The 27,796-nt window shown below is 57.6% G+C and overlaps 2 protein-coding genes across 3 annotated transcripts in view; one reads left to right on the top strand and one right to left on the bottom strand.

The window, feature by feature from the left end:
• Positions 1–14,298, bottom strand: part of RSRC1 (arginine and serine rich coiled-coil 1) — a 249,302-nt gene extending 235,004 nt beyond the window's left edge. The window contains exons 1-3 of the mRNA XM_055128339.1: positions 14,229–14,298; positions 2,370–2,578; positions 1,619–1,744 (exon numbers count right to left, since the gene is read on the bottom strand). Coding sequence (XP_054984314.1) covers positions 1,619–1,744; positions 2,370–2,563 — 320 coding nt within the window. The 5' untranslated portion in view covers positions 2,564–2,578; positions 14,229–14,298. The remainder of the gene's footprint in view (positions 1–1,618; positions 1,745–2,369; positions 2,579–14,228) is intronic.
• A 3,889-nt stretch (positions 14,299–18,187) lies between these two features.
• SHOX2 (short stature homeobox 2) lies at positions 18,188–27,103 on the top strand. Of its 2 annotated transcripts, none has more exons than XM_004602909.2 (5): positions 18,188–18,524; positions 20,810–21,018; positions 23,270–23,327; positions 23,594–23,682; positions 25,101–27,103. In XM_004602909.2, exons 1-5 carry the CDS (start codon positions 18,188–18,190, stop codon positions 25,356–25,358), a joined length of 951 nt encoding a protein of 316 aa, XP_004602966.1. In that variant the 3' UTR covers positions 25,359–27,103. The 2 variants fall into 2 exon arrangements, with proteins under 2 accessions (XP_004602966.1, XP_004602965.1); XM_004602908.3 differs by having other exon boundaries at positions 25,065–27,103.
• Positions 27,104–27,796: the final 693 nt, after the last annotated feature.

Below are 27,796 nucleotides of genomic sequence, written 5' to 3'. Positions count from 1 at the left end.
AATTTGAAATGCAGACACAAGTAAACGCTCCTAACGGGCTCTTGGAGGCATCGGGCTGGGAGCACGGGGCCCCAGGCCCGGGAGGCCGCCAGCCCCATGCAGGCTGAGAGGCCCTGGGCCAGGCAAAGGGCCGCCAGCTGCCACGCAGGGACACGGACCAAACTGAAGTCCTACTCCAGGGCCCAGCCCGGCTGCAGGCCACTCCCAGCCTCGCTTGGTTATTCACTCAAGCCTCACGATGCTTCCTGGAACACCCTGACCTGGGGCCAAAGTCAGCCCCTGCCCCGGGAGGCGGCCACTGAGAGGGGCCCTCACACCCCCCGCCCTGGCCCAGCCTCGGTGACACAGTGACGTGCCGGAGTGACAGCCTGCCCCTCCCACCAAGGCCCCTCCGCAGGGACGGGAGCACAGGAAGGAGAGTCCCGGCTCCTCTGGGCAGACGTCCGGCCGGAATCCCTTCAGGGGAGGGCAGAGTCACGGCCCGAATGGAGCCCGGAGCCTCGGGGCCTCTGTCGCCCGGGTCGGATCCCGACGGACAGTATCTGTGGAAACGCTCGGGAACCCCCCAGACGGGCGGGACCCTCTGGGGCGCAGGGCCTCTTCCCACTCCCACTGACAGGAAACAAGGTGGAATTCCTTGTTTTCTGGTAATCAGCCTCTTTTTAGACGAATCAATATGCCCAAAAATAAGGCTTTCCACAAATCAATAAACTTGTCCCTGCTCCACAAATCGGCTAACTTCATTTACCCAATTAATCACTCAATCAAGGCCTGCTCACGAGGCAAGGCCCTGGCTAGCAGCAGGGAGGCCCCGGGGGCTCACAAACCTGAGGACCCTGTTCGGGGCCTGGGAGACGGTGCAGGGGTGAAGGGCCCCGGCCTGGCCCTGCACCACAGACGGTCACTAGGCAGCGCCAGGAGTGACCCCTGAGCACCACGGCGTCACCCAGAGCCTGGCTGCTGTGACTCAGGAAACTACGTGTCCACCGTGAGCAGGGCCACAGGGAAAAGGGGATTAAAAAACAATGGTTTTGTTTTGTTTGGGGGTCACTCCCCACAGGAGGCGAGTGGAGACACAGCCCAGGGCCGCAGCCCAATCCTCCCACCACAGATGATCCCCCAGCAGGAAGAGCCTTCGGGCACCGCGGGGTGTGGCCCCAAGATCAAGACCCACCAGCAGAGAGGACGCCAGTCCTGTGTTCACGGCAGCACAGCCCGCCAGAGCCCAAATCTGGAAACGGCCCGAGTGCCCGAGAACAGGTGGGTGGATAAAGCAGGTCTGAGACATCCACCCCGACGGAATATTACTCGGCCGTCACAAAGGTAGAGGCATGCAAGCTGCTGCCAGGCGGACGCTGTGGAGAGTCTAGGGCTGAGTGAGGGCGGCAGAGGCAGGACGACCTCTGAGTGTGGGAGCAGCCAACCCAGTGGCCACAGACGAGAGAACTGGTCTGAGAGGGGAGCCGGGCACAGGGCGGGGTGGGGGGCAACACTGCAGGGGCGGGAGGGATCTGGGGTGGGCGCGGTACCCTGAAGCTCAGGGTGGGTCAGTGACAGTGAAAGGCGAGTGAGGCCTCCGCACGGGAGAACGGCATCACCAGGAGCCCGGCCTGCGTACCTGCGCGTCCTGCTCTTGGACCTCGACCTCTGACCTCGGTACGACTTCCCTCGGCCCCTGGACCGGCTTCGGCTTCGCTTCCTCCTGGAGCCGTACGAGGAGCTGCTGCTGGACCGGTGCCTGCGTCTGGGACAGCAGAGCCGAGACCGTGTGAAAGCGCCCGGGCCGGGCTCAGGCAGGCCCCGGATACGCGCGCATACACACACACACACACACACACACACACACACACACTCATATACATCATACGTACTCACACATTCACTCACACACACCAACACTCCCCCACACACCTTCACATACCCTACACATACTCATACTCATACACACACTCTCACACACACCTCACACACACACACACTCACACCCTCACATACATACCCTCACACACATACCCTCACACACCCTCACACACATATCTTCAAGCACTCTCACGCCCTCACAAACACACCCTCACACACCCTCACATACCCTTATATACCCTCACACACACCCTCAGACACACCCTCAGACACCCTCACACATCCTCACACACATACCCTCACACACCCTCACATCCCCTCACACCTCCTCACACACCCTCACACACACCTCACACACCCTCACACGCACACCTCCACACGCCCTCACACATCCTCACACACATACCCTCACACACCCCCTCACACCCCCTCACAGCCCCCCTCACAAAGCACGCGGGCGTGAAGAGTCACCATCCTGGCGTGCGGGTACGGGCGTGGGGGACAGTCACCTTCTCTCGTAAGAGCGCGAGCGAGGCCGCAGGTCTCGGGACCAGGAGCGCGAGTGGGACCGGGACTTGCGCCCGCCCTTCTTGCGGCCGTGCGTGCGGCTGTCGCAGCTGCTGCTAGACGAGGAGCGCCTGCGGTGCTTCTTCTTGCGCTTGCTGCGGCTCTCCTCCTCGGTGTCCGACGACCGGCGCCCCATCTCCGGATTCCTGCCCTAACGACAGGGGAAGGTGACGTAAGAATCTGTGTTTTGCGGCTTTTAGGCCATACCCGGCAGTGCTCAGGGCTGACTCCCGGCTCGGTGCTCAGGGCTGACTCCTGACTTGGTGTTCAAGGCTACTCCCGGCTTTGTGCTCAGAGCTGACTCCTGCTCAGTGCTCAGGGATAACTCCTGGTGGGCTCAGGGCCGTGCGGTCCCAGGAGTGGAACCGGAGCTGTGAGCAGGGCGGGGGCCTCGACCCGCGTGCCCGCCCCGGCCCTGCTCTACAAAATGCCGCAAGTCTACCAGAAAGGCTTCCGGGTGCCTGGCTTCCGGCCAGCCTGGGACGGGGCGAGGGCACACGCCCAGCCCGCACCTGCCCGCGTCAGACACCCGAGTGTCCCTGGGCCCCGCGCTCGGCCCCGCGACAGGCCACGCTGACCACTCAGGAGCAATCTGAATCCGTCCCGTATCTCTGCAGAGTCCCCCAGGAATCCCGAGGACAGTTCACTAGACTAATTCTCTGGCATATTAAGCTGCTTTTATCCTTAATTATATGATACTCGGTTTCGGGATCAATGACCTAATCCTTCATTTCCACATTCCCTGGGGCTCCCTGGCTACCTTTCTTCTTTTAATCAGGGCCGCACCCAGAGGTGTCGCGCCAAGTGGGGGCAGCAAGGCCGCCCTGCGCGATGCTTGGGCCCCCGGGCCGCTCCCCAGCCCTCGCCCTCCCGCTGAAATGAACTGCGAACGCTCAGTGTTTTCCAGGGCTGAGGCCTCGTGGCACGCCGGGCCCAACTGGGCGCGTGGCATCACGCTCCTCGGGCCATTCTGAGGAGAGCACGGCCACGGTGCCAGAGCCAGGGGCAGCGGGACGCCAACCCCCACATGGCCAGCAACACTACGGCATGCGCTGCAGACGCTGAAAACCGCCGTCTCTCTGACGAAGCCCTCGCACCTCGCGGCTCTGGCCAAAAGGCTGATCCTAAGACCCCTACAGAGCTTTGTTGGAAAATGCTTAATTTAGCGGCAGAGCCTGGCAAACTACACGTGGCATATTGGATATGCCAAAAACAGTAACAACAAGTCTCACAATGGAGACGTTACTGCTGTCCGCTCGAGCACATCGATGAGCAACGGGATGACAGTGACAGTGATAATTTAAAACAGTATACACGTATGAGTAAGCAAGAGATGAAAATGATACAGAAGTGATAAAAACCGGGGTAATATTTTTTCTTTTCGACTGTTTTCTTTACATCTATGGTAGCGCTGCACTGTAGCACTCTCATCCCATTGCTTCTGGGAATATATCCCGGAGAGGCAAAAAGGTACAGTCGAAATGACATCTGCACTTGTATGTTCATTGCAGCACTGTTTACAATAGCCAGAATTTGGAAAAAAACCAAGTGTCCGAGAACAGATGACTGGTTAAAGAAACTTTGATACATCTATACAATGGAATACTATGCAGCTGCTAGAAGGTGGAGGAGACTTCATAGTCATGAACTTTGTGTATAAGTGGATCAGCATGGAAAGTATCATGCTAAGTGAAATGAGTCAGAAAGAGAGGGGCAGACATAGAAAGACTGCACTCATCTGTGGAATATAGAATAACAGAATAGGAGATTAACACCCAAGAATAGAAGAAATTAGTACCAGGAGGTTGGCTCCATGGCTTGGAAACTGGCCTTACATGCTGGGGGGAAAGGCAGCTTAGGTAGAGAAGGGAACACCAAGTAGAGGATGTCAGGAGGACCCATTTGGGTTGGAAGATGTGAGCTGAAAGTAGACTATAGACCGAACGTGATGGCCACTCAATACCTCTATTGCAAACTACAACACCCAAAAGGAGAGAGAACAAAAGAGAGGCAGGGTGGGGTTGGGGGGATGGGATGGGGGTGGGAGAGATACTGGGGTCATCGGTGGAGGAGAATGGGCACTCGTGGAGGGATGGATACTCAAGCATTGTATGACTGAAACACAAGCACAAAAATACGTAAATCTGTAACTGTACCCTCACGGTGATTCATTAATTAAAAAAATAATTAAAAAAAAAAAAGAAACTCAAATCAAGGGGCGAATCAAGGGGCTGGAGAGACAGCTACAGTACCAGGTTTTTGTTTGCTTGTTTGTTTTGGGTTTTTTCTTTTTTTTTCTTTATTGAATCACCGTGAGAACAGTTACAGAGCTGGTCTGATTGTTTGGGAAAATTCCAAACAATAATGATGGATCTTTTGTCGAAATATTGAATGTGATCAAAGTGGAGAGAGAGTAAGGTGGAAACCATCTGCCACAGAGGTGGGGGAGGATTGGGGGGGTACACTGGGGTTCTTGGTGGTGGAAGGTGTGCACAGCACCACAAAGGGTGACCCCAGAGCAGGGCCCGAGGAGAAACTGCTGAGCATCACTGACTGTGGCCCAAACATGCACCTCCAACCCCGTCACCTCCCACCAAAAAATAAAAAGTCCCAATGACCACGCTGGCGGGAATGCAGAAGAAAAAGAAACTCCCCACTCACTGTCTGTGGGAGCCTGATTCCCAGTCTCGATGGAAAACATTACGGGAATTTTTTAAAATATTGAAAATAGAGCTATCGTGTGATACAGCAGTTCCGCTCCGAGGCGCCTCAGAACCAAAGAATCACTGATGAAATAAAGGGGTGCCTGCCTTCAATGCGGGCTGTCACAGCAGGGCGGGGAGAGGCAGAAGACAGGACTAGGGGGCGCCCGGGACTAGGGGCGCCCGGGACTAGGGGCGCCCGGGACTAGGGGCGCCCGGGACTAGGGGCGCCCGGGACTAGGGGCGCCTGGGACTAGGGGCGCCCGGGACTAGGGGCGCCCGGGACTAGGGGCGCCCGGGACTAGGGGCGCCCGGGACTAGGGGCGCCCGGGACTAGGGGCGCCCGGGACTAGGGGCGCCCGGGACTAGGGGTGCCCGGGACTAGGGGCGCCCGGGACTAGGGGTGCCCGGAGCAGGGACGGGCAGGGACACACAGACGGCACTCAGACCCGGGAGTCGTACAAAAAGCAAGAAGGAAGACAGTGTGCAGGAGTCTGACCCTGGGCTGCTTCCCCCTGGCAGAGTGTGGGGGTCCCACTCGCTCCGCTGGCGCTGGGCCTCGGGCTGCCCACTCAGGGGCCGGCACCGAGTGCTCCGAGACTGGGACACTGCGGTGTAGCCTCCACACAACGTGAACTTTAAGAATAAGGGTCGGAGGCACTGGAGGACAGCACAGCGGGGAGGGCGTTTGCCTGCATGCAGCCGACCCGGGTTCAATTCCCAACATCCCACAGGTCCCCCGAGCACCACCAGGAGTAATTCCTGAGTGCAGAGCCAGGAGGAACCCCTGTGCATCGCCGGGTGTGGCCCAAAAAGCAAAAATTTTTTAAAAACTTAAAAAATAAGGGTGGGAGCAGTGGCGCAACAGGACAGCGGGCAGGACGCTGGCCTTGTGCACGGCCAGCCCAGGTCCGAGCCCTGGCACCCATCTGGGCCCATGGGCACCGTGAGGAGTGATTCCTGAGTGCAGAGCACGAGTCAGCCCCGAGCACCACTGGGTGTGACCCTGCACACACACACACACACACACACATGCAAAAACAAAACAAAACAAAATGTCCAGTTTGCCTTTAGATTCTATATGCAATTTCTTTTAGTTATCCTTTAGTTAACTTTTTAGTTATCTTTCTAAATCACAGAACATTACTTCCACTGTAAGCAAACATTAAGATAAAGCGGGATCAGATAAATCAAAAATCTCTTTTCCTTTAATCTTCCTTCAAAATAAGTTATAAGCTATTACAGTAAACTAAGCAAAATTACACCTTTTCTCAAGACTCCTCAGAAGAGCCTGACCCTCCCGGGGTCCGAGGCCACACCAGCTGACGCCTGCTGCCAAATCCCAACTCAAAACTCAAACTACTCATCTAGAGCCAGAACTGAAGACTCTAAAGACAGCGTCCAGCGGGCTGGAGGGACAGGGGTCAAGGCACTGTCCCTGCACGCAGCCAGCCCCAGCTCCATCCCAGCCACCACGCGGGACCGGGCTGACCCCTGAGCACAGAGCCAGGAGTCAGCCCCGAGCACCCCAAGTGTGGCCCAAACCCTCCCCCGTCGCCATAAGATAAAAATACCTGTGAGCTTGAGGGTCACTCACACCCGGCCCTGGGGAGACCAGCGTCTGAAGAAAGCTCTGCCAGCACTCGCCGGCCGGCCGGCTGGCCTGCTCCGCTGACCGGAAGCCACGCTGGCAGCCACCCCTGCGTGACCCGGTACACTTAGACATGCGCACGCAACATTCACCAGCATGGGTCCAGCTATGCCCCCACGGACCCGTGTGGTCACTGCACGGCGCCTGGAGCCATGGACGGCCCAGCGGGGTGTGTGTGATTCCGTGGAGTCGGGTCCACGATCAAGCAGGGTGACCACCGGACCCTGCCCAGCTATGGCACTTCCGTCCTATCCCGTTTTCTGCTCCGAGCCATCGGGAATTCCCTTTGCCCAAAGCCCTCGCGTCACACTCCTGGTACCTGCCCTTAAAAAGCGACGATGTGAAAGTGAAAGTGAAAGTACACCATCGTGTCTGGCACAGGGACGGAGGGGATCAGGAAAACGACGGACAGCAGACAGGGGGCGTCAACAAGGGCAAACGGGAAACAGACGGAGGATCAGCAGAGGCCGACTCCCAGCAGAGCCTCAGTCGGGCAGAACCAGGAACCTGAGACGCCAGGGAGAGGGAACAGGAGGCCTGCAGCGAAGGCACAAGCGGGAAGCCTGTGAAAGGAGCCCCCCGGGCCCCGGCCTCAGTCCCCCCGACGGCGGAGCACTGCGAGCCGAGCCTCAGCGGCGGCTGAGCGCAAAGAGGAAACGCGTCAGAGCAGCGACGGAAGGCCGGGGGTACACGCCCAACCCAACGCCCAAGGATGAAGCCAAAGTGGACGTGTCTGTGGTAACTGCTGGTTTTCCACAGTGGGTTCAGGTCAGATTCTAGAAGACGCCACCGCCGCGCAGGAGGCCAGGCTTGGATCCCTGGCAACCCCCGCCGCTTCGAGCACTGTCAGGGTTGTGCCCTGAGTCAGAAGGACCCTAAACACCACCAGACAGGAACAAACAACAAAACAGCGGCCGGAGCTCTGAGCAGGAGTGGCCGTCCGAAAGGACGCAGGTCAGAGGGCGATCAGGCCAAGGACTGGGTGTGCGCCCCACCCCTACAGAGGACCTCAGGAGCTGGTGAAAGATGAGAAGCATCTGATGCAGCCGGAGCCACAGTGCAGCGGGAGGGCGTGTGCCTTGCACGCGGCCAACTAGGTTCAACCCCCAGCGTCCCACAGGGGCCCCCAAGCACCACCAGGAGTCATTCCTGTGTGCAGAGCCAGGAGTAGCCTCTGAACACTGCTGGTTGTGACCCCGAAAACAAAAAACAAAGAGAGAGAAGTATTGCGGCTAGGGAGTCGCCTTGCATGCGGCTAACCAGGTTCAATCCCAGCACCCCATCCAGCCCATCAGGAGTGATCCCTGAGCACAGAACCAGGAGTAAGTCCTGAGCACTGCCGGGTGAGGCCCCCAGAAAAGAAGGATTTAACTCACACAAACAAAATGCCTGGCCCTCACTCAGCGAGCCTAGCGCCAACCCCACCGGTCACCAAGGCCAGACCTTTGCCACAGAAAGCATTTCCTGTCAGGTTTCCAGAGATGATCAACAAGAAACCGATTCCACGACGAAGGCCGTCACTGACCCCGAGTCAGAGACTGAGAGAGCGGGGCAGGAGGAAAGCACAGGAGGAAACTCCATCAACATCCTCAGAAACCTGAGAGGATCAAGGGAACAGAAACTGGAGGAACATCCAGAAAACAGGAGCGCTTGAGAGTCAAGCAAGTGGCCACGTTTTTAAAAATACAATCGGGTTAGAAGGTAGCGACAAAGCACTCCCAGAAAGCATAAAGGAAAAGATTTTTATATAAATAGGAAGGAAAAGAGAATCGATCCAGGAAGCCATGCATTCCATAAAAAAGGAAGAGAACAAAGAGGTAAAAATACCCCGAGAATAATTCAAAAGAATGTCCAGAATTAAACATGAATCGCCCCACGTCCATGGGACAATGAATTTAAAAATATACCAGGCAGATGCACGAAAAATTTAGCACCAGAGCTATACACATGAGCCTAAGAACTTTTTTTTTTTGTCAGGCCACACCCGACTGTGCGGAGGGTCTTCTCCAGCTCTGCTCGGTGCCCAGGGGTCACTCCCAGGGGGCTTGGCGGGAGCAAATGCAGTGCTGGGGGCTGAACTGCAGCCAACTGTGCCCTAACCCCTGTGCTATCCAGTCAGTCTCTGAAATGTTTTAAAGTGGAGCAATCACAACCGGAGGACCAGAAGGAACGCAAAGCAGTGAGAAGCCAACGAAGGGCAACCCGCCTTCCCGCGTCTCAGCAGAGTCACGCCAGCCCCTCCTCAAGGAGCCCCGAGACCAGACAGAGCGTTTCAGATATGCCAAGTCACCAGCTCACAGCCGCCTAGAGAGACGGACGCAGCGCGGTCATGCCAGGCTCGGGACACACGGGTCCAGTGTGGAGGGCGGGGACAGGCCACAGGATCAGGGGAAGGAGAGGCAAAACCGCCCTCCGCCGGTGAACGTCACAGGGTCACGACGAGGCCAAACTACTCTCCTTCCCCTGCAGCAGGACTTACCTCCTCACCGGCTGCCGGCAGCGCAGGGACGGGGGTCAGAGCCGCCGGGGCGCCAGGGGAACAAGGCGGTCACCAACGGTTCTCGCCGCGTCCTTCCAGCCGCGCAGACACATGGAAAATAAGCACAAGACAAAACGCGGTTTCACTCCCGACGGCCCAGAGGTGCTCAACCCGGACCCCCGAGCCCGCCTGGAGCGGTCTGTGCCCACAGCCCGAGTGACCCAGAAAAACAATCATAAACGATCACGTTCCTGATAAAACCGAGTGAAACAGTGACCTCGTGACATGCCACCTCTTGACACGAGGGAAGGTGGAACATGATGGACCCCGAGGGCCGGAGACATCGTCCCGCAGGGAGGGCGCTTCCCTGCTGACCGGGCTCCATCCCGGCACCCCATATCTCCTCAGAGCCCCACCAGGAGTGACCCCTGAGCACAGAACCAGAGGTAAGCCCTGAGCGCCCCTGGGTGTGACCCAAACACCAAAAACTAAAATTCGGTTTTCTGTATAGTGAAATAGCACAGCGGTTGGGCTTTCGCCTTTCACGCGGCCAACCCGAGTTCGATTCCTCCGCCCCTCTCGGAGAGCCCGGCAAGCTACCGAGAGTATGAAGCCCGCACAGCAGAGCCTGGCAAGCTCCCTGTGCATATTGGATATGCCAAAAATAGTAGCAATAAGTCTCTCAATGAGAGACGTTACTGGTGCCCGCTCGAACAAATCGATGAGCAACAGGATGACAGTGACAGTGACAGTATAGTGACATGGGAAATCGCTGCAGCTCCCTGAAAAACGGCATCTCCACAGGAACCATTTCTGCGACTGAATCTCAAGCTGAACTGATTTTTTTTTCTTTTCTGGCAGAAGCAGGTGGGAGGGAGGGCCGGGCCCCACCCAGCAGTGCCAGGACTCAGTCCTAGCAGTACCAGCCGATCCTATCCGGATGCACAGACGGAATCTGGGTAACTCTGCATGTAGCAAGCATTGTGTTTGTACAGGGGCCACATCCAGCAATGCTCAGGGGTTACTCCTGGTTCTGCACGCAGAAATTACTCCTGGCGGTGTCTGGGGGCCCACGGGGGAATGCCACTTGCAAGGTAAATGCCCTAATCACTGTACTATCTCTTTGGCCCCCAGCGCAAGTATCTTAACTCCTAAACTATCTCTCCAGCCAGAATTAGCTGCTTTCATCATGACAGAGTTTTCATTTTAAAGCACTGATTATTCACACCTGGCATCTGGCAAACATTTTCTGTAAAATGGAGCCTTTCCACTTCAAGGGAAACTAATATTTGTTTCAATGACAAAATTTGATCTCCCCAGCAAAATTGGAATTTTGGTTAACTTTTATCAACCACCATGAGGCTGACAGCTCTTCGGTCTTTGAAAGGCCAAAGACCAAGGGCCTGGAGAGAGGAGAAGGACCCGCAACCCGGCTGCACCCACCCACACCTGCTGGTGCGGTCCAAGGGGTGACCCCGGCCAGGGGATTCCCAGCAATTAGGGTGCTGTGCTGAGCCCACAGCCCAGGCAGGTGAGAGCTGCCAGAAGGACCTTAGGAGGGGGGGACAGCCCCCCATCACTGGGCGGGGAGGAGCCCTCCCCTCCCCCATCCCACCAGGACAAAAAGCTCTGATAGAACCAATGATGTGAACAAATGCACTGCTTTCCTGACAGGTGAGAGGTGGCACCCTGAAAGCGTGTAACTCCCCGCCTGATACTTACAAACCCTGACAGGGCTTTGCCCAGGCCAACAACAGACTTGAATGTAACAGTATTGCAAAGGTCACTAATTGCCAAAGGTCACTAATGCCTCTTCGAATGCTACAATGTAACCAACCTACAAGCCCACTACTTGGCGGAGTTAGGGTAGAGTATCAAAAGCAACTCTTTGAAAGGCTTTTCCCACAGGAATGGGTCCATCCATCCAGTCCCCACACTCCATCAAAGGAACAGAGGAACAGAGCAAAGGCACGGGCGCACTGCAAAAGTCTGTCTGAAGCTAGTCACCAGCTCTGCAAAAAGCAAGTCCACTTCTTTTTTTGGGGGGAGGGGGGGTCACACCCAGCGACGCACAGGGGTTATTCCTGGCTCTACACTCAGGAATTACTTCTAGCGGTGCTGTGGGACCATATGGAATGCTAGGAATTGAACCCGGGTCGGCCGCGTGCAAGGCAAACGCCCTACCTGCTATGCTATCGCTCCAGCCCAAAGCAAGTCCACTTCTTACCAGCACGTTTTACTTTAGAAAATAAGCACACAAACTATTTGGTAACTTGTAATGTGTTTGCTTTTACGTGAACTTATTAACAAGCACTTTCATGTTTATTCTAATTATTACTAAGACAATATTTACAGATATTTACAGATATACCCACAAATAAAAATTCTCAAGGCCCTCAATAATTTTTTTTTGTGTGTGTAATGAGCCCAGAAAGCTTAAGAACTACCACCCGGGGCTGGATCGATAGCACAGAGAATAGGACACTTGCCATGCACGTGGCTGACCCGGGTTCTATTCCCAGCATCCCATAGGGTCCTCCGAGCACCACCAAGAGTAATTCCTGCATACAGAGCCAGGAGTGACCCCTGAGAATTGCTGTGTGTGACCCAAAAGGAGAAAAAAAAAAAAAAGAACTATCACCCTAAGGCGTCTCCAGTAATTTCCATTCTCCATCCCCGCTTCATCCCTCCCTCTGCAGGCCCGGGGAAGGTGCTGAAGAGGGCACACCTAATCACGGCCCTTGCAGTCCACCCGCAGTCAAGACGCGGAGTCAGGTACACACACTCTTGCTTCCACTCCAAACAGCACAGTTCATACTAAGAGAATGATGCCAGTTAACCCAGGGAAGTCAGTGGAGACACAACATCCTTGGAGGGGCAGTGACAGAAACGCTTAAAATAAACACTTCCCCCAGTAACATTTTGAAAGTTTAGGAAAACAGCGATGACAGTCATCGTCTCGGTAAGAGAAGGCAAGAAAGTCACCAAATTTCTCTGTCAGGGGCAACTTCGAGGGTTCAGAACAGGGAGTGACTGCCAGGTACAAACGAAAGGCGGGTCCAAGCGGCCTCCCTTCTGGATGACAGACCAAATCTCGACTGGTCACCCTCAACACCCTCCACAGCACCCAGTCGCTAGCAGGGGACAGACACCGGGGACGGGGAGGGGGCCACACCCCTGCAGCCAGGGCTGCTGGAGGCGCCCTCAGCAGATACAACCGAGCCCCCTCCCCGTGGGCCCTCCTGGGCACAGCCTCCGGCTGCCGGCAGCACCCACAAAACTCCCCCTGCACCAGAACTGAAGCCCAGACACGGAGAGGCTCCCGCAGGCCAGCGAGCCAGAGTCGCCCCCGGGAAGCCGGGGAGCCGGGTGCCAATCCGTGCTCAGCCCCGAGAGGACAGAGGCACAGGGCAGGAGCCCCGCTGTCCGCTGAGAAGCAGCAGGTCTGCGTCGCCAGGCAAGCAGAGACAACACGGCTCCCTAGAAGACAGAGCGGCTTGGAATTATTCCCTCCACTACCCACTCATCAGCCTGTCAAACTCCACTCTCCGGAGACAGCGGTCACTTCCGTGGGAAGCGGGCCTCGGAGAGCAGAGAAGAGCAACAGGGCAGTGCCACGGGGGCCCGCACAGGACACAGGAGAAGCCACGAGGGAATCTAGACCCAGGCCCGGCAGTGAAGGAACGGGCAAGAAAGCCAAGAAACTAGGCCCCGGGGGAAGGGGGTGCCCAGGGGGTGGCCCAGGCTCCTTAGGCACCCCCCGGCCCCCAACACTGCTGCTGGTCACGCCAGGCACGGAGCAGAGCAGAACACGGCAAAAAGCTTTAGCAAGGACAAGCTGGTCTAAACAAGTCCCGGCACCGCTGGAAACGGGTAGCCGGGCAGGGCTTTACATGGGATCCGAGGGCCAGAGAGAGTTCAGGGGTGAAGACACTTGCTTTGCATGCAGCTGGCCCCCATCTGAGCTCCCCTCCCCGCCCCCCACACACAGTATGTGGGTGGTCTGGGCCTGAGCACTTCTGGGTGTGACCCAAACCCCACCTCCCCCCAAAATAAAAAGACATCAGTCCTAGGAATTTCTCCCCAGTTGGCAAGCATGGGTGAGAGCCTGCCGGCCTGCCTCCTGGCACAGCTCGGGGCGCTCGGGCCAGGCGGGGAAGGCCCAAGAACCCGCTCCTTCATCCCTGCCTGCCTGCAACCCTCCAACCCGCTTCCTAAAGAATGGCAGGGCCGGGCGCGGCCTCTCTGCCCTGCCACCACCCCGGGCCGGACAGGCTCCTGCAAGGTCTGTCACCTCTCCCGGGACTCTGCGCTCCACTTCCTCTAGACACAACCCCAGAAGCTTCTTCCACGCCAACACACAGGGTCTAACTCCCGGGCACTGGGGAGACACACACGGGCCACTCACTGCCCATCAGGGGACGCGCGAGGGGGCGGGACGAGGGGGCGCGGGTCCGGCCGCTCTCAGCGTCTGTTTAAGGCTCTGCAATGGGGCGGCGGGGACGAGAGGTGACGCCGGCGGGGACCTGGGCCGGGACCCCCGCCGGCCGGCAGGAGGGGTGCACGGAGACCTCTCACCGGAGCCGCAGAGTTCAGGGGTCGCCGCGAGCTCTGGCTCTGTGGCCACGTGGCCCCCCAGACCTGGGGTCCGGGAAGGCGCTTGCGGGGCGCGGCAAGCCCGGAGCCCCCGGCCCCCGCGCGGAGTGCACGGGCAGCTGCACCGGTGGTGGTGGGGGGAGGTCTCGGGGGTCCCTTCCCGGCGGGACCCCGCGAACTCGGCCCCAACCGGCGCCGCCCGCCCGGCGTGCGCATGCGCCCCGCGCGTTCCCCGCCCCCACCGCGCGCCGCGGCCGCCGAGCAGGCCCCGGGCCCCGCGGGCGCCGACGCCGCCTCCAGCCGCGGTCCCGTGCGGCCCCCGGGCCCGGCCCCGCGCCCCCCACCCCGCGGGGCCCCGCGCGCCCGCACACACCTGGGCGCGACCCCCGCCGCCGCCGCCGCCGCCGCCGCCCCGCGCTCGCCGCCGCCGCGCGCCAGGCCGTGCGCGCCGCGCCCCGAGCGCATCGATGCGCCGCCTGCGCGCGAGCGCCGAGCGCCCGATCGCCGCGCGCGCCCCAGCCCGGAGCGGCCCCGCGAGCGCCGCCGCCGCGCGCCGAGACCCCCGGGCGCCCACCTCGAGCCCGCGGGGCTCCGGCCCGCTCCCGGGAGGCGCCGCGCGCTCACACGGCCATGGTCTATTCCCCAAAACCCCCAAATGCGCCCCAAGGGGCGTTTCTCGCGCGCGCGGGGCGGGCGCCCGGAGTTTCTCGCGTCCGAGTAGGTGCCCCGGGTCCGAGACGGTCCGACACGGGAATTCAACGCTTAGGGTCTTACTTGTCCTTGAAACCGGGAGAAAAGGCAGCGCGTCCGCGTTTTCCGCCATCCCGGCACGTCACCTCTCTGTCCTTAACTGAGCATCCTCTGCCCTTGCTTGCGCCCGGGAAGCTGACGGCCTGATGACCCGGGTTTGGGTCAGGGTCGGCGCCAAAGGCTGCGCAACGGCCCTAGAACCCAGCTACAAGTTTTCTGCAGACACCTACAGGGTAAAAGCCTCCACCTCCCGGTCACTCTGCTCGTCGATGGCGATGCCTTAACTCTCCAGTTTAGAAGGACCGTTTTAGAGCTTAGCAACGTGATTATTGTAAATAAGTCAGGAGCTGGGGGAGGGGCTGGTCTTATTGGAACCTGCAGGGGAGCTGGGCTGTACTCTCCATGTCCTAATTCACACTTGGGGAAGGTCCTGCCTCGGAAACATTCTTGCTGTTTAATGAACCATCATTAGAACTTAATGAGCATTTCTTAGTCTATGATACTAAATCCTACATTTTGTTTTTTTAACTAAACCATTTAGGTCGGTGGGAGTCCATAATCCATGGTCAAACACCGGATTTCTTGGAGTTCCAAATGATATCAGGACCACTATTGCTAAACATACTAGCGGCAGTGCCAGGGCACGAGAAATCTATTTGGTGTAACACCAGGGTTGTGTCCCAGCCTTCCCGCATTACCTTTAAAGGAGTCATCTTCCCTCACGCGCCAGAGATGGAATTTGAGTTCAGACCTCAACCATGAACTTGGGGGAAAAAAGAGAAAGGAGCGGGTAGTTCTCCTGATTCCTTATCAGTCTCCTATAGTGGTTACTTCAGAGCTGTTTGTGAACACGAATTTAACCCTCAGGTTGAGAGTTCTGTGGATTTCACATCCATTTGGCTGACTTCACTACTGGTCATTGTGCTTAATAACTTCAAATATGGATTTTCATAAGAACTAAAAAAACTTTATCTACTACCCCACTGTTATTGCAAAAAGATGGCTACAAAGAGCGACTCAAAACTAAATGTAAAATCGTGTCTCTAAGTTCATACAACTTTAGAAAATGTGGCTATATGAGTTTCCTTTATAGTCTAATTTTTAAAAACCAAGCACATATAATTCACTAGTATTAGTAAACTATAATTAGTGGAGAAATAAAGATCTTAATTATTTCACCTAAAAGTAGCAATAAATAAAATGTTTTAAGAAGACAAAGCTAAATTCAGAACTCAAGGGGGTAAGGCAAGTAACATTTCTTTAAATTGATTTCTGTTCTTTAAGTTCACCAAATGTGAACATTTTAGTGAGTCTGTAGTGTGACATAAAGTTATATAGAGAAAATACATTTTCTAGAAATCCTAACAAAATAAGTTATATCTAAGTTCATATTTTACAAATTTTTCAGTTTGCTTTGATGAAAGTTTCAAATTATCTGTGAACTTCATGTCCACCCCTTAACAAGTGGGTGGAGAGATTCATACCAAAGCTGTATAAGTGCTTATATTTTTACTAAAGAGGAACAGACATAGTATAATGAATAAGTCACTTTAGCACAGAAATGCTTGGAAATGGCCCCAAAGTCACAGCTGGAGGGGAATGCCTAAACATTGAAGTAAATGCATATATTCCTGTGACATGTATCTGTATGTATATATGTGACATACATCTATAAATGTACATAGGTCATAGACCTATGTAGATGGACTCACTGTCAGTTTTGCCCGCACTGTACAACGACTGCGGCCATTGATGATTCTTCCAAATAACAAAGTTTCCATAAGAAAATTGTGTGTGGGCCAGCTGCCAACCCAGGTTTGATCCCCAGCATCCCATACGACCCCCTGAGCACCGCCAGGAGTAATTTCTGAGTGCAGAGACATGAGTAACCCCTGAGCATCGCTGGGTGTGACCCAAAAAGCAAAAAGAAAAAAAGAAAAAGAAAGAAAAGAAAAGAGAAAAAGAAAAGAAAAAAGTGTGTACGTGTTGGTGCAGGAAAGATTCGCCCACCGAACATCTTAGGATTGACCAGACCACGATCAATAAAATCAGCTAGGGTACAAATCTCAAGTCGATCATTTTCCAACTCAAATGGGGGTAATCACTTGCTTTTCAGCAGTAGGAAAACGGGGCGACAGTATCCCGGGGCTAAGGGAGAGCTGCGATCGTTTCTTGGGGCTGGAGGGCTGGGAGCGGGCAGGGGGTCCGGGAGTTTAGAGGAGCAGCGGTGAGGGTCGCCAGACGTCAGAGGGGACCCAGGCAAGTGGCCTTGGCCCGGGGCTGGAGAGACACTGAGCCCTGCCCGGAGCTGCCTACGCCGCCGGGAAGCGGGTCTGTGAGCCCTAGGGCGGGGGCCCCCGACGCCGGACCCCAATCCCGGGACTCCACGCCAGGCGGGGGCAGCCAGGTCGGGCTCCGGATCGGCGGAGGCGGACTCGGGCGGCCGCGGGCTCTGCGCTGTGCGGAGCGCGGGGGCGGTGGGGGGTGCGGGCGCGCGCTCGGACCCGGGGATACGAGTGGCGCCCGCGGTGGAGCAGCCCAACCCCGCCGGCGCAGCGCGGCGCCCGCAGAGCCCGACGCGGGCCGGGCGCGGGGTGGCACGCGCGTCCGGACACCAGCTCGGTGCCCTCTGGCCACGCCCCGGCGCCGCGGGTCGGCTCTCTGCGTCGCACCGAGTCCTGACACCGAGGCCGACCCCGCGCCTAATTAGATTAATGAGGGAGTCTCGGCCAGCCCGACCCCGGCAGGGAGCGCGGGCGGCCGGGGACCCGCCATCCCTTCCGCCCCGCAGTCCCGGCACTCCGCCGGCCCGGCCCGGCCGCCAACTCCGGCCCCGCGTCCAACTCCTCTCGTCCCCATCCCGGTCCCTCCGTCCACCCCATCCCTCTTCGGCCTCCCGGCCGCATCTCTCCATCTCTCCCTCGCTCATCTTCTCTCTCCCTCCCTCTCCCTCCAGCTCTCCCTCTCCGTCTCTCTGCAGCCCTCTCCCCATCTCCATCCTTCTCCCACCCCTCTCCGCGCCCCGCTCTACCTCTCCTTCCTTCCCTCTCCGTCTCCCCCCCACACACACCCCCGCCCCCGCCCCCACCCCCAGGTAGCGGCGCGGGCGCTTCCCAGGAACGGGCTCCCCGCGAGCCGGGCAGGGGAGGTAATTGACTCGGAACCAGGGGCCCGCCCGTGCCAAGTATAAATAGTGAGACTTCAAGCGCAGCGTCGCTGTCAGATCTGAACTCTCCGCAGGAAGAATTGTCAAAGATCTTAACATCCAACAGGCGCGCCCGGGCCGGGAAGCCGCGGTCCGCGGCTCCCTCCGGCGGCCCCCGCCCCTGCCCTGCCCCCTTCCTCCTCCTCCTCCTCTTCCTCCTCCTCCTCCCCCTCCTCCTCCACCTCCTCCTCCTCCGACTTCTCTTTCTCCTTCTACTTCTCCTCTCGCTTCTCCGCGCCTTCTCCTCCCCCCTCCCCTCCCCCTGCCCCCTTGATGTGTTATCACTGGGGGGGCTGGAGCAGTAAAAAAAGAAGGAGGAAAAAAGGCGCGGGGCTGGGCGGGGAGCGGGGGCGCGGGGCGGCCGGGCAGCGGCGGCGATGGAGGAACTCACGGCGTTCGTCTCCAAGTCCTTCGACCAGAAAGTGAAGGAGAAGAAGGAGGCCATCACGTATCGGGAGGTGCTGGAGAGCGGGCCGCTGCGCGGGGCCAAGGAGCCGCCCGGGGGCGCCGAGCCGGGCCGCGAGGAGCGCAGCAGCCCGGCAGTCCGGGCGGCCGGCGGAGGCGGCGGCGGGGGAGGCGGAGGCGCAGGAGGCGGAGGCGCAGGAGGAGGAGCGGCGGGCGCGGGCGCTGGCGGCGGGCGCTCTCCCGCCCGGGAGCTGGACATGGGCGCCGCCGAGCGCAGCCGGGAGCCGGGCAGCCCGCGGCTCACCGAGGGTAACGCCCGGCGCGGGGAGCACTCGGGGACCCCGCCAGGGCGGGAGTCCGGGCCGGGGGCGCGATCGTGGGTGGGGTCCGAAGGCGCGTGGCGCGGGGGGCTGCGGAGGGGCGGGGGTGCGTGCGCCCTCCGCGCCCCACCCCGGCGGGGCCCTGGCCAGCCGCGTGGGGGAAGTTCGGGGGGACCCGGCCGCCGGCGGGGTGCGGGCGGCGAGCCTGGAGCCCCGAGCTCTGCGGACGCCCCCTTGGAGGCCCGGGGCTGGGGGAACAGGCGGCAGAGGACTTTGCCCTCTCGGGGAGTCTGGGGCTGGGGTGCTCTGGCCAAAACCCCTGGAATTCAGCCGAAACCCAGGATTCCTGCGTCTCGGGGCCCAAACTTGCCCTTCCCTGAGCTCAGGACGCAGGAGGAGGCCCGGCCCGGCGGCTGGCTTCTCCCAGAGGAGCGTTCCGGCTCCTCTTTTGGGGGGTGGGGGGTTGTTTTCGATCTTTGAACAATCGGGTTCCTGCTTCGCATGGTCCAGTGCTCTGCCGGTGGTGCTGGGGTTTGCTTTTCGGTTTAGGGGTCGGGGGGATCCCTCGGTGCCCGCGAAGTGTGAGGAAACGGCTTTATCTCCGTAGTGGCACGTCCTGTGCCCATTCAAAGGAGTTCAACAATAAAATTAATTTGGCACTTGGTGCCTGCAGGCACTGGTGCGCTGCCATATTTTTCCAATTAAGAAAATATGTGACATGCGTAGAATCACATATTTAAGCAAGCAATTAAGTTGTTTATAACACGGTCTGTTCCTGTTTAGGCCAATACGTGGAAATCGGGGGGCGAGATGGAGATTATATTAAGTCTATTAATCAACCGGAATTGTGGACATCTTTCTCTTTGAAGCCTCAAAAGTTTGAGAGGCACCTCAGTGGTCGCCAGGAAATAGACAAAGCCTTCTCGCCCCTCAGCAGCCTCTGAGGGTGCGTTTTCCTATTTAAATTTCTCTTCAATATCGGTGGAAATATTTGCCTATTGATTTGGCTCCAGCTGTTGGCTCTCAGGCCCTCGTCCAGTTCTTTCCCCAGTGGAGGAAGGACAGATGTCCACTGAACGTTCTGGGAGACGCAGGAGCGCGGCGCCGCGCGGACCGCGGGGCTAGAGCGCCAGGACGGGCGCGGCTGTGGAGACGCCGCGCGCACGCCCGGCCCCGGGTCCTTCTCAATTCGGGAAACGCTGGCGGAACGGTTAGGCCGCGGCGGGGCCGGGTGCCTCTCAGGCCCTCGCCGGCCTGGTTCGCTGGCGAGCGCAGAGCAATGCTCATTTTCTTCTGCAAGCTGGCGCTCCGGGAAACGGGGTTTTAATAGTCTGGCGATAGGGGTCCTGGGCGGGGGAGAGTCCGCAAAGCGTCTGCACTCTCCAAAGGCAGCTCTGACACCTTCAAAAGCTCAACTCAGCGGCACGCCCGCGGAGCACGCGGGATGGAGAGGGAATGGGGGACCTCGGGAGGCGGCGGGCTCCCCAGCCCTGGACCGCGGCCTAGATGTAAGGAGCCCCCCGGAGTGTCTCCCGCGGCTGGCACGCGCGGACTTTCCTGTTTGTTTTTTTTAATGGGGGAGCAGGAAGGAAGGAAAAGGACCCGAAAGTCGCGCGGGCGCGTGCAAGCGCCGAGCAGGGAGGGGGGAGATGCATCTTTTATTAAACATCCGAGCTGCTGGATGCATGAAAAGGCTTCGAGCGACCAATAGAAACGGCGGGCCGGGAAGGTTCCTCTTGAACCTGTTGATCTCCGTGGGTTTCGGCGTGCGGGGTCGCGGCCGCCGCCGAGAGGCGGCCGGGGAGCAGGGGCGCGGGCGCGGCCGGCCGCTCTGGCCGCCACGGAGGCCGTTTTTTCCGCCTCGCGCCCGGGGCCCGGCGCGCCGAGCCCTCCAGGCCGCGACCATGGCGTGGATGCCGCTGGCCGGCGGCCCCTGCGGCCTCCCTCGCCCGGCTGCCCCGTGGGCCTGGCCGCCCAGAGAGGGACTGAGAGGGAGCGGCGCCCGCGCGGGCCCCCGGCAGCCTGGCCGCGCCCCGTGCCCCGACCCCGCGCGCGCGCGCCAGGGGCACGCGGCCGGCTCGGCGGGCAGCGGGCAGCTGGCTGGCCACCCCCTCCCCGGGGGCTCTCGGCGCGTCTCGGGAGGGTGAGGGGCTGCGGAGGGCCCGGAGGTGGCAGCTAACGGGCTTTGCTGTTGTTTTCGTCCTGGTGTGTCCGCGCGCGTGTGTGTGCGTGCGCGTGGACGTGCGTGTGGCTTTGTTCGTCACGGCCCCCCAGTGTCGCCGGAGCTGAAGGATCGCAAAGAGGATGCGAAAGGGATGGAGGACGAAGGTCAGACCAAAATCAAGCAGCGGCGAAGTCGGACCAATTTCACCCTGGAACAACTCAATGAGCTCGAGCGGCTTTTCGACGAGACCCACTACCCGGACGCCTTCATGCGCGAGGAGCTGAGCCAGCGTCTAGGGCTGTCGGAGGCCCGCGTGCAGGTACCGTGCCGCGCAGGGGGCCAGAGGGGCGGCCAGGGCCGCGGGGACCACCGGTCGGCCTCCAGGGGCCCGGGAGAGGCAGGAAGGACAGGGTCGTCTTTAAGAGGGCTCGTGTTTTCCAAAGTCTATCCCAGCCCTTTCCCCCCTCGTCCCAACATATGTTCCCAGCACCAGAGCTGGGCTTGCTCCCAGAGTTTCTATAAACCACACCCCCTCGCCTCACGATGCCTTTAATGTGGTTTAATCCTAATGGGCCTACTTTTATAAGCCTTTAAAAAAAAAAAACCACAGAAAGCGTTTTATCTTCTGGATGCCTTAAAAGTTACAGCGAAGATTTGGTGGGCCCCTAGTTGAGTTTCCTTGAGGGTCTGCGCTGGGGTCTAGGTTTGCCAAGCGGATATGCCAATTAGGTTTATAGATGTAAAGACTATAAAGAAAATTAGCAACTGTTAAGTGCAGAAATTTACAGTCGGTTCTTGGCGGGGCTCAGACTCTGACGTGAAAAGCTGAGAAATGAATGCATTAGTGGCCCTTTGTTCTCTCTGGTAACCTTCACAGCGAACTTGAACCCACAGAAACTCCAGCGAACGGGACTCTCCTGTCCCCACTCATTTCCAAAATCTGACCCCCTAATGAAGTTAGGATTGGAGTAAATTTTCTTGTCTGGTAGTGGGTGGAAAAAAAAAATAAAGGCAAAAGTAGGCTGGGGATGGGCACAGCAAGCTAAGGGGAAACATTATATTCGTATGTATCATTGAGCTCTTGTGGAGCTACATTTAAATGTTTCCAATTGTATTTCCGCTGAAATAATAAAATAAGAGAAAATGACGGTCATTATTTGTTTGAGCGCATGGAGCAGTTTTAGGCCTGAGCATATGCAGCTGTTGCAGAGTATCGCTGTAACAGATACCCTGGATCTCTGGGCAGAGACCACCATCTGCAGTGAGCGAGGCAATTCTTAGGGGGCTTCCCTGCATCTTGTAATAGGATCAGGACAAAAAACGGAGCAGTGCCGTGGAAGGAGAAAAGTAAAATAGGCAGCGGCCAAGCTGCCTCTCCAGGCCTTCCTGGCCTCTGTGCGTGCAGCTCTCCAGAGGCTCCCTAGCCCCTTTAAGACACGATGATAATTATTACAGCTACGAGCATTTGTATCTTAGTCCCCTCTCTTCTAGGGGAAAAAAGAGGCAGGAAGCCTCAGGCCATGTGTTCCGCAGGGATTGGCACCCTGGTGGGAAGGCTACCCCCTTCTACCTCACTAAATTGCAGGAGGTGAAAAAAAAAAAGACTTTTTTTTTTTTGAAGATTTACATTGATTGAAAAAAAGGCTCCAAAGCAATATTTTGCTTTCACGGTTCTTAAAAATATGAATTTGTGAACCAGTCAACATGCTGTAGCCCTAGAGTATGAAGGCGAGATCAGTTTTCCAAAGATCGGTTGTGCTCCCTCTAAAAGTTGGCAAGTTTATTTAAGAAGGTGATGTTTGTGAGACTGTGGTGTTCCAGGGTTTACTTAATCCCTAGCCCATCCCGCTTCTTCCTTTTTTTTTTTTCTCTGAAGAAGTGAATTTTATGGCTGGGGTGTTTGTTTATTTTTGTCTTGCTTCTATTTAAATTCTAGAGCTATTTTCTGGATCCTTCGCTACTGTCCTGACTGAAGCTGCAGCTTTTTCTGCTGGAGCAAATTAGATTATCATGATAATGGCTGTTATTCAGCCACTGGGCCCTCCTGCCACACCAAAACACAGAGATTCTAAACTTCTCTGTAGAGAGGCTTTTAGACACTAATTAACTTTTTCTTCTTTTATTCTCCCACCCCCAAATCACTATTAGTTTTGGTATTTGTTTTTTCTTGAGGATGAAGCTAATTAATATTACAGGCTATTAATGAGCACATTCTTCTCAGGTCTTGCTGGGAAAACATCTAAGCCCATTATCACTTGGGTATGGATAACAGGCAGCATTTTTGAGAGCTTGGGGACTCTCTAATGTGGAAACATGAGACTCTGACTAGTGGCAATTTATCAAGAAACAATTTCTCTTGCGAAAGTCTGAGAAATTGTTCTATTTTTGTTGCTCCTGTGCACTTTTAATTTTGAAAATTGAGATTGTTCCATAGAAAATCCAAGGGCTGCTTGCTAGACCTCTCCCACTGTCGCCAGAGGAGTGTCTTTTCCATCAGACTCTTGTAACTAAAAAACAATAACTGAGACATAACATTAAGCTTTATTTCTTTACCCCTCTCCAACATGTAGGTTTGGTTTCAAAATCGAAGAGCTAAATGTAGAAAACAAGAAAATCAACTCCACAAAGGTATGTTTCTCTGATTAAAAAAAAAAAAGTCGAATAGTTAAAGTAAAAAGAGAGTGGGGGGGGGGGCGCCTTGTTTCGAAGGAAGGAAGGAAGGACGAGCAGGGCTTCATCGCAGCCTGATGTAGAAGCCACCCCCGGTGGCCACTGAATGAGGCCGCCTGCTGCGGGGAAAGCGTCTTCTCTGTCCTCTGGGTGCCAGCGAGCACGGGGGAAGCAGGGTCCCAGACGCCTGCCTCCACTGACTTCCTCCGCCCTGCTTCTCACAGGAGTCCTCATCGGGGCAGCCAGCCAGTTCGAAGCGTGTCGAGTTGCGCCCTATGTGAACGTGGGCGCCCTGCGGATGCCCTTCCAGCAGGCAAGTGCACTCACTCCACATCTCTGAAACCGCAGACACGAGCCACCTGGGTGTTTGTTTGAACTGCTGACCCTCCCCTCTCTCAGCCCGGTGGGTTGGTGTCCACCCAGCAGGGGGATCTGTCTTGAGATAATACAGGGGACCTGCTGTATGGTCCCACCCCACCTCCCAGCGTCCTTCCTGCCTCCTGGGAACCCCCACGGAGGCCTGCGGGCAGCAAGAGGTCCTGTGCAAAGTGCACTAAAGACTGCGCCCGGGAAGCAGGAAGCGAAGGAGGAGCCTTTCAATTGCAGCTTTGTCAGATTCATCACCCACCTAGTCCTGAGCTTTCCCAGCTTAACTCTCCAAATATTTGTCTAGGTCCTTCCTAGATCTTTATAACAGAAAATGTCTCTGATGGGAGAAAAAGAAAATAAAAGTGCCACCGATTCAAACCTGATTTTTAAACATCTGTGAGGAAGCGGAGCTTTATCTCGAGGAGAGAGGGAAGCCTTGGCCGGTCCAGGGTGCTCCGCTCTGAAGCCCCCTTCATAGATGTAAAGAAATGTGGAAGGGGCAGCCAGGTGTGGTCACTTAACCCTGAAGCCCCCTGTGCTGACAACTCCCAACCCCCACGCCCAAGGGCACCTATTTGCTCAGCCTGCCCTGAGCTGCACCCCTGAGCCCCTCCACCGTGGAGTTCTGATGGAGTCTCAGTGGTCAGCGCTTTTCACCCGGGTCCCATCGGGCACAGCCCTGTGCTGGGGGGCAGTGCCAGGCCCCCTTAGCTCACTGACACCCTGGGGCACTAGCATGCCGCTTCCAGATTGTGGAGCCAGAAACAAAGGGGTGGGGGACTTTGCAGGGAGCGTCCCCAGGCTCAGAAGGGGACAGCCAGCCCACAGGATTAGCACTAGCTGGCTGGTAAGACTTAGAAATGCCGAATCTCGTGCCCTGCCCAGGTACTGGGGCTGCCAGGCTAAAAGGGCTGGGATGGCACCCGTGGAGATCAGACACCCCATCAGAGACGTGGAAAGTTTTGCAGTTTGCACCTTGCCCTTCTCTGTGGCGTTAGTGGCCGGATAGGAGTAGTGCATCCAGGGAGGGGAACCCCCTCGCCCCCCAGATATCATTGTCATCTTGCAGAGGGCAGGAGGGCCACGCTTTAGCAGCATAACTGGGTGGGGGTGTGCTCTGGGCACCCAGCTCCCTCGAGAGGACCCATGTTCCTGCAGGTCGGGGTCCTGGTTAGAAGACCAGTGTGTGTGTTTGGGGGGGGGCCCTGGAGTCTCCCGCGGTGACCCCCGATTCAGTTCCAGACGCCCCTTCCCGCCCTCCCCCGCCTTCCTTCCCGCCAGAGCCGCGGCCGTTAATGCTCTGTTTCTATTCTGTTGTCACCCTAGGATAGTCATTGCAACGTGACGCCCTTGTCCTTTCAGGTTCAGGCGCAGCTGCAGCTGGACAGCGCCGTGGCGCACGCGCACCACCACCTGCACCCGCACCTGGCCGCGCACGCGCCCTATATGATGTTCCCCGCGCCGCCCTTCGGACTCCCGCTGGCCACGCTGGCCGCGGACTCAGCCTCCGCCGCCTCGGTCGTGGCGGCCGCCGCCGCCGCCAAGACCACCAGCAAGAACTCCAGCATCGCCGACCTCAGACTGAAAGCCAAAAAGCACGCGGCTGCCCTGGGCCTGTGACCCGCGTGCGCCCGCGCCTGGAGCGACCCTCCCCCAGACGGCGTGCTCCACCGACCGACGGACCGGGCCAGGCTGGAGAAGTGGACTCCTTCGCAGGAAGAAAATTCCTGTTGGGTAAAAAATAAAAGAGTCAAAAGAGAGAGAGAGAGAGAGAGAGTGTGAGAGAGAGAGAGAGAGAGAGAGAGAGAAAGTAGAAAAGGCCAACCAGAGCGAAAAACGAGAACTATTTCGTGTTGCGAATTTTGTTTGGGAGAAGCTGATGCTGGAGACCCAAGGAACAAAGACTCAAATGGTTCACGTATTTTATACATGTGAAAAGACAGACCCTGGACAAATGGAGCGAATGGGGAGGGAGGGGCGTTTCCAGCTCGCAGAGTGTGTGGGTCTTCCCCCTGGACGCGCTCAGGGCTGCCAGGGAGAGGTAGACTCACTTGGAGGCTTCGCCGCCTGCGCCGTGGGGAAGCTCACAGGTTTGGAAAGTGACTTTTTTTTTTCTGCGAAGTTCACTTTAATATGAGAAATTTGAGAAGCGAGGCGGGCCTCCTTTCACGCTGAATCCGTGACTTTGAGTGAAAACCACCACCACGGGAGGGCCGGAGAGGGAAAACTCATCTGAAGAACCTTAAGAAGGAGGAGAGAATATATCGATGCGACAAGGGAGAAGGAAACTGGATGCCCCAGACACCGATTTTGCTGGAAAACAGGCGATGTGGGCGGCTGGCTGGGCTGACCCGGGCCAGAACTCTGAGAATCCCAGTTTGCATGTTCCCCATTTTCTGAGGTCAGCGCTTCCCGCCTCGGCTCCCCTGCGAGCGCAGGCTCCACGCTCCTCAGTGCTCTCCCAAACAATACCCACCGTCTGGAACTCTCCACCGCCCTGTCCTGCCCTGCCCCGTCTGGACCCGGGGACCCTAGGGGGAGTGGGAAGGAGGGAGAGTCACACTCTGGCCTGGCGGTGGCAGGAAAGGTGGAGAAAGGCAAGAAAGGAGAGGATGGAGGCCCAGCGCTCCCCTGGCCCCTGCGCCCTGGACTCCCCGCGGCGGCGCTTCCCTGCCGCTCCTCCCTCCCCTCTCTCGCCTGGTCGCTGACCCCTTGAAATGCTGTCCGAGAACCCCCAGCTCTGTGTGCCCTCTCGTCCCTTTGCACTCACCCACCCAGCTAGATACAGGCGCTAGGCTTGTGTAAAATATGTGGATACACTCGAACAAAGTTTATTTTCGCTATAATGTGTGAGCTGACGGTTGACGTGGGCGTTTGCATTTTAACCCACGAAGGTGTATATTCCAGCGATTTTCTGTTTGCTTGTTTGTTTTCCATCCACGTAGGCTATTTAAACGGGGGTGCCTGGGACTGAGCTAGCTGGCACCCCAGTCTCTAGGCCTCCTGAGGGTTAACTGGGTTTTTTCCTTCTGATTTACAAGAAAGAGGAAAAGCTCCTTTAACTGAACTCTGGTATGCGGTTGAGCTTTGTAACTATTTGTTCTCCATGAAAACAAGATTATTTATATTTGCCATATTTTTTCTAGTGTATTAAGTTATTTTAAACGAAAGAAGATGCTGTTATTTCATGGCGTGTTTTGTCGGTACAAAAGGTTTCAGTTTCACCTCTGTTAAGCCTTTTAAATAAGTGCCAAGTTATTCATTGAAGACACTTTGCGATCAAAATTGAATGAAAATAGTATTGTTTCATTTGATGGGGTTCGCTTCATCTTTGTTCCTGTGACTATTAAACTGCCGGGACAGTCCCTGTGCCTGCGTCCCGACTGTCTCTTTCCAACCGACCGAGGCACGCGCGCTCCACGGCCTGCGCCCCTGCGGCCGGCCTGTCCCTCGCGGGGCGGCGGGATCGATAGAGGAGCAGATGCCGCGCGGAAGGACAGGCTGGATCTGCTCCTGCATCACCCCTCAGGCCCCGGAAGTTTTCCTGGGAACGTGGGGCGGGTGGCGGACCCGGACCGCCCCCAGCCCCACCAGGGTTCCGCTCTGCCTGGTCGGGCAGGCGCGGGCTGCGTCGGGGGAGGCCGAGTCCCCGGGGAGGAAGGACCCCGCGTCCCTCTCCACGCTGGCGCTGCTTTCGGTCGGTTTCAGGCGGGAGACCCGTGAAGACGCGGTCAGGGACCCGCGCCCCGCGCCCCGCGCCCCGCTTTCTCTCGGCGGCTCCTTCCCGAGTCCCGCGCCCTGAGGACGCCGCCCTGGCCGGGCTCCCTCCGAGCGGGACCCGCCGCCCCTCAGCCGGGGCAAAGCCCCCGGACCCGTGTCTCCAGGTCCCCCAGTGGGCCATAAAACGCCTCCCCCTCCCCAGGCTGACGGTCTCCGGTCTCCGGGTGGACGCCACGGGGCTCGCCCAACCCGGCAAGTCCCGCAGCGCCGCTGGGGGCCTGGAGGGCAGAGCACCCGCGGTGGAGCCCCCAGATGCGGCCCGGGGGTGCCCGGGGGTG

Source organism: Sorex araneus, chromosome 2 (assembly GCF_027595985.1).
Source record: "Sorex araneus isolate mSorAra2 chromosome 2, mSorAra2.pri, whole genome shotgun sequence".
Classification (NCBI taxonomy): Eukaryota; Metazoa; Chordata; class Mammalia; order Eulipotyphla; family Soricidae; genus Sorex; species Sorex araneus.
Note: the sequence above shows the minus strand (reverse complement) of the source record. Positions and strands in the feature narration are given on the sequence as shown.

Coding starts and splice junctions, on each gene's coding strand:
- SHOX2 (XM_004602908.3), top strand. CDS start 18,188: ATGGAGGAACTCACGGCGTTCGTCTCCAAGTCCTTCGACCAGAAAGTG. Junction 21,019..23,269: donor TGTCGGAGGCCCGCGTGCAG/GTACCGTGCCGC, acceptor TCCAACATGTAG/GTTTGGTTTCAAAATCGAAG. Junction 23,683..25,064: donor TGCGGATGCCCTTCCAGCAG/GCAAGTGCACTC, acceptor TTGTCACCCTAG/GATAGTCATTGCAACGTGAC.